This window comes from Montipora capricornis, chromosome 2 (genome assembly GCF_036669925.1).
Source record: "Montipora capricornis isolate CH-2021 chromosome 2, ASM3666992v2, whole genome shotgun sequence".
Classification (NCBI taxonomy): Eukaryota; Metazoa; Cnidaria; class Anthozoa; order Scleractinia; family Acroporidae; genus Montipora; species Montipora capricornis.
The window spans coordinates 26,962,257-26,964,756 of record NC_090884.1 but is presented as its reverse complement, the minus strand read 5'-3'; the positions used below and the strand labels follow the sequence as shown (position 1 = coordinate 26,964,756).

The window sequence follows — 2,500 nt, the reverse complement described above, 5'->3', positions numbered from 1 at the left end:
GAAATAGGCTGAAGTAATGTGTCAACAAATGCTGATATTGTTTCTTTGTGCCGCGCAAAGATATCCCTGTATTTATAAGCACCTATTCAAAGGTATTTTTGCCCCGGTTTATGATTATGCAGGAAATATGGATCTTAACAATTGTTACTGAATTGGGGGTAACCACTCATTTTTCAAAGATAATTGGTGAATAATATGCGTAAAAACCTTTAAAATACAAAGCAATGTATGGCATTCTTTCTCAATTGAAGATTAATTATCTCAGAAAAATGCGTGGTTGAACAGCACCAAGATATCCCTGTATTAATAAGCACCAGCCATAAGAAATACGAGTATCTCGAGATGCGCAGACCGTATGCGAAATAACAATAGTAGGCACCGTCCATAAGCGATTACGGTGAGAAGTTTCTAGGTATATAATGCGAAGGCGCACATGAAGCGAAACTGCATCTTCACCTCAATTTCACGCAATTGCACCAAGCTGTGGGTTGTCCGTCACTTCTTTCGCACCGTGTTAATAGTTTGGTTTCTCTCTTCGTTTTCAATTCAATAACTGGGTAATAGATTTTAACGGCGACAAGCGCAAGGCTATGTCCAGTCTGCGGCGGTCAGTACACTTTTACCCAAAGCTTCAAGTTGTGATATGAGGTCTAAAAAATCGTGCAGAAGCTGGAATAACGCTCAGAAAGGTAGCCAAAGAGAAAGCAATTTGAAAGGTTACTGAACCATCATCATCAGGGGAAAAGGTTTTGGACAAGTAATGCAAAAATAACTACTACTCAGTTTTATGATAAACCACTTTATTTCCAGTCAAAGTCACCGTTTGCTAAGAATAACGGAGCAGGGAAGTTATGCAGGACTAGATAGTTTTCCTATCATTTCTTAGGGATAAAGGTACTTTTATTGTACATGCAATCCACTGTCGAAAGTTGCGATCACGCGATAAGTGGAAAAGAAAAGAAAAATTGAAATCGACCTCGATTTTCAACGGAATGAAATCCAAGCTCCATTGAAATCGCTCTCGATTTGTTGAGGTCGATAAGAAGTCAAGCTCGAAAAATAAATCCGAGGGTTTACGATTTAGTGATTGTCGAGCTCGAAATTTCGAGTGCGATTGTCACTCGAGTTCGACAGGTAACTCGAGCTCGAATACGGTAAATCGAGCTCGGTTGTCTAAAAACTTTAGTGGAAACTAAAACTGATCCAGCAAGAGAATTAAGATATAATTTTCCATTTTTTCATTGCATGATGCTGGCCGTCGTAAACCGTGTTTTAGAAAATATTTCAGATTGATTTACTGTGCCTCTGGACTATTTTGACACATCACTCAAAATTCATTTAAAGTAATTTGAGTTAAAACTTTTTATGACGATGTCGGCCCAAAAAATGTGTCGAGATTAACACCTCTCTCTCCCTTTGTGTCTCGCTCTGCCTTTTTAGTGTGAGTCTTGTTACAACTCCCACTGAGATTTTTATGTGTTAGGTTTGGAAAGAGGGAACACTGTCCACCAGAAGTTAAAAATGAATTTCAATTATTAATGATCGCTATTCACTTTCAGCCTTCTATTGACATACTCTTCCACGCGACGTATTCGCGCATTGCGAAACGTGAAGTTTAAGTGGTTAAGTGAGTGAAGCTATTAGTCTCTCCCCTCGGGGCTTTTCAGAAGAATTTACAATGTTTTTCGGGCGACTTTAGCCAGACTGCTTATTACACACTTTACAATTTATTTTAGGAATTGAGACGCCTCCGTCCAGATAAGGTCAGACCACAACACATTGTGCGTAACCAGTCTTTGCTGATGAACCTTCAAAAGCGAATAATGAGAAATCAAGTCTTTCTCGGCAGTATTGCGCTATGTTTGTGGGTTCTTCACTTATCGTGTACAAACACAAATGGAAAAGCAGGTATTGTTTCTTTAATTTTACTGGCATTTGCCTCCTAAATGAAATGAAAAAGATGACGGAAAATTCCATGAGATGAAGAAAAAATCATTTTAAGAAGTATTTCAAGGAATAAGAAAAATTGGATTAGATTTTATCAATTTCTGTTTTTGAAGTGAAATTTCCAATGACAACTTACGTTTTATAACTTAGCTTTTTAATTAATGGTTGGGTTATTCCTTAAGAAATGCACGCTTTGACTCTCTGTTTGGTATTTCTTTTTTGTTCATCGTGTTTGCAAAGCATACCGCCAAATGCCAAAAATTTAAGATCATCAACAAATAGCTTAAAATAATAGGAAACCATAATCTATCATCCGAACCTTAATAAGACGGGTATCATCACACTTTCTTCATTCCATTTTCTATATAATAAATAGACACGTTCGGAAGGAGTTTGTATAGTGTCATTTATTATTCATATTGTTTAAAAGCACTTAAATTTACCACCCGCGCCGATTTTCCTCCAATGATAAAAACCCTTGATTTTACGAGCTAATTTCTTCTACTTATCTAGTACGTAACTTTCGGCCGAGAGGAAGATTTGTTATTTCTAT

At 37.2% G+C, this 2,500-nt stretch overlaps 1 protein-coding gene across 1 annotated transcript in view; it reads left to right on the top strand.

The window, feature by feature from the left end:
- The first annotated feature begins 624 nt into the window (after positions 1–624).
- The window catches only part of LOC138037886 (uncharacterized), a 43,658-nt gene continuing 41,782 nt past the window's right edge, over positions 625–2,500 (top strand). Inside the window, exons 1-2 of the mRNA XM_068883740.1 lie at positions 625–757; positions 1,737–1,908. Coding sequence (XP_068739841.1) covers positions 1,803–1,908 — 106 coding nt within the window. The 5' untranslated portion in view covers positions 625–757; positions 1,737–1,802. The remainder of the gene's footprint in view (positions 758–1,736; positions 1,909–2,500) is intronic.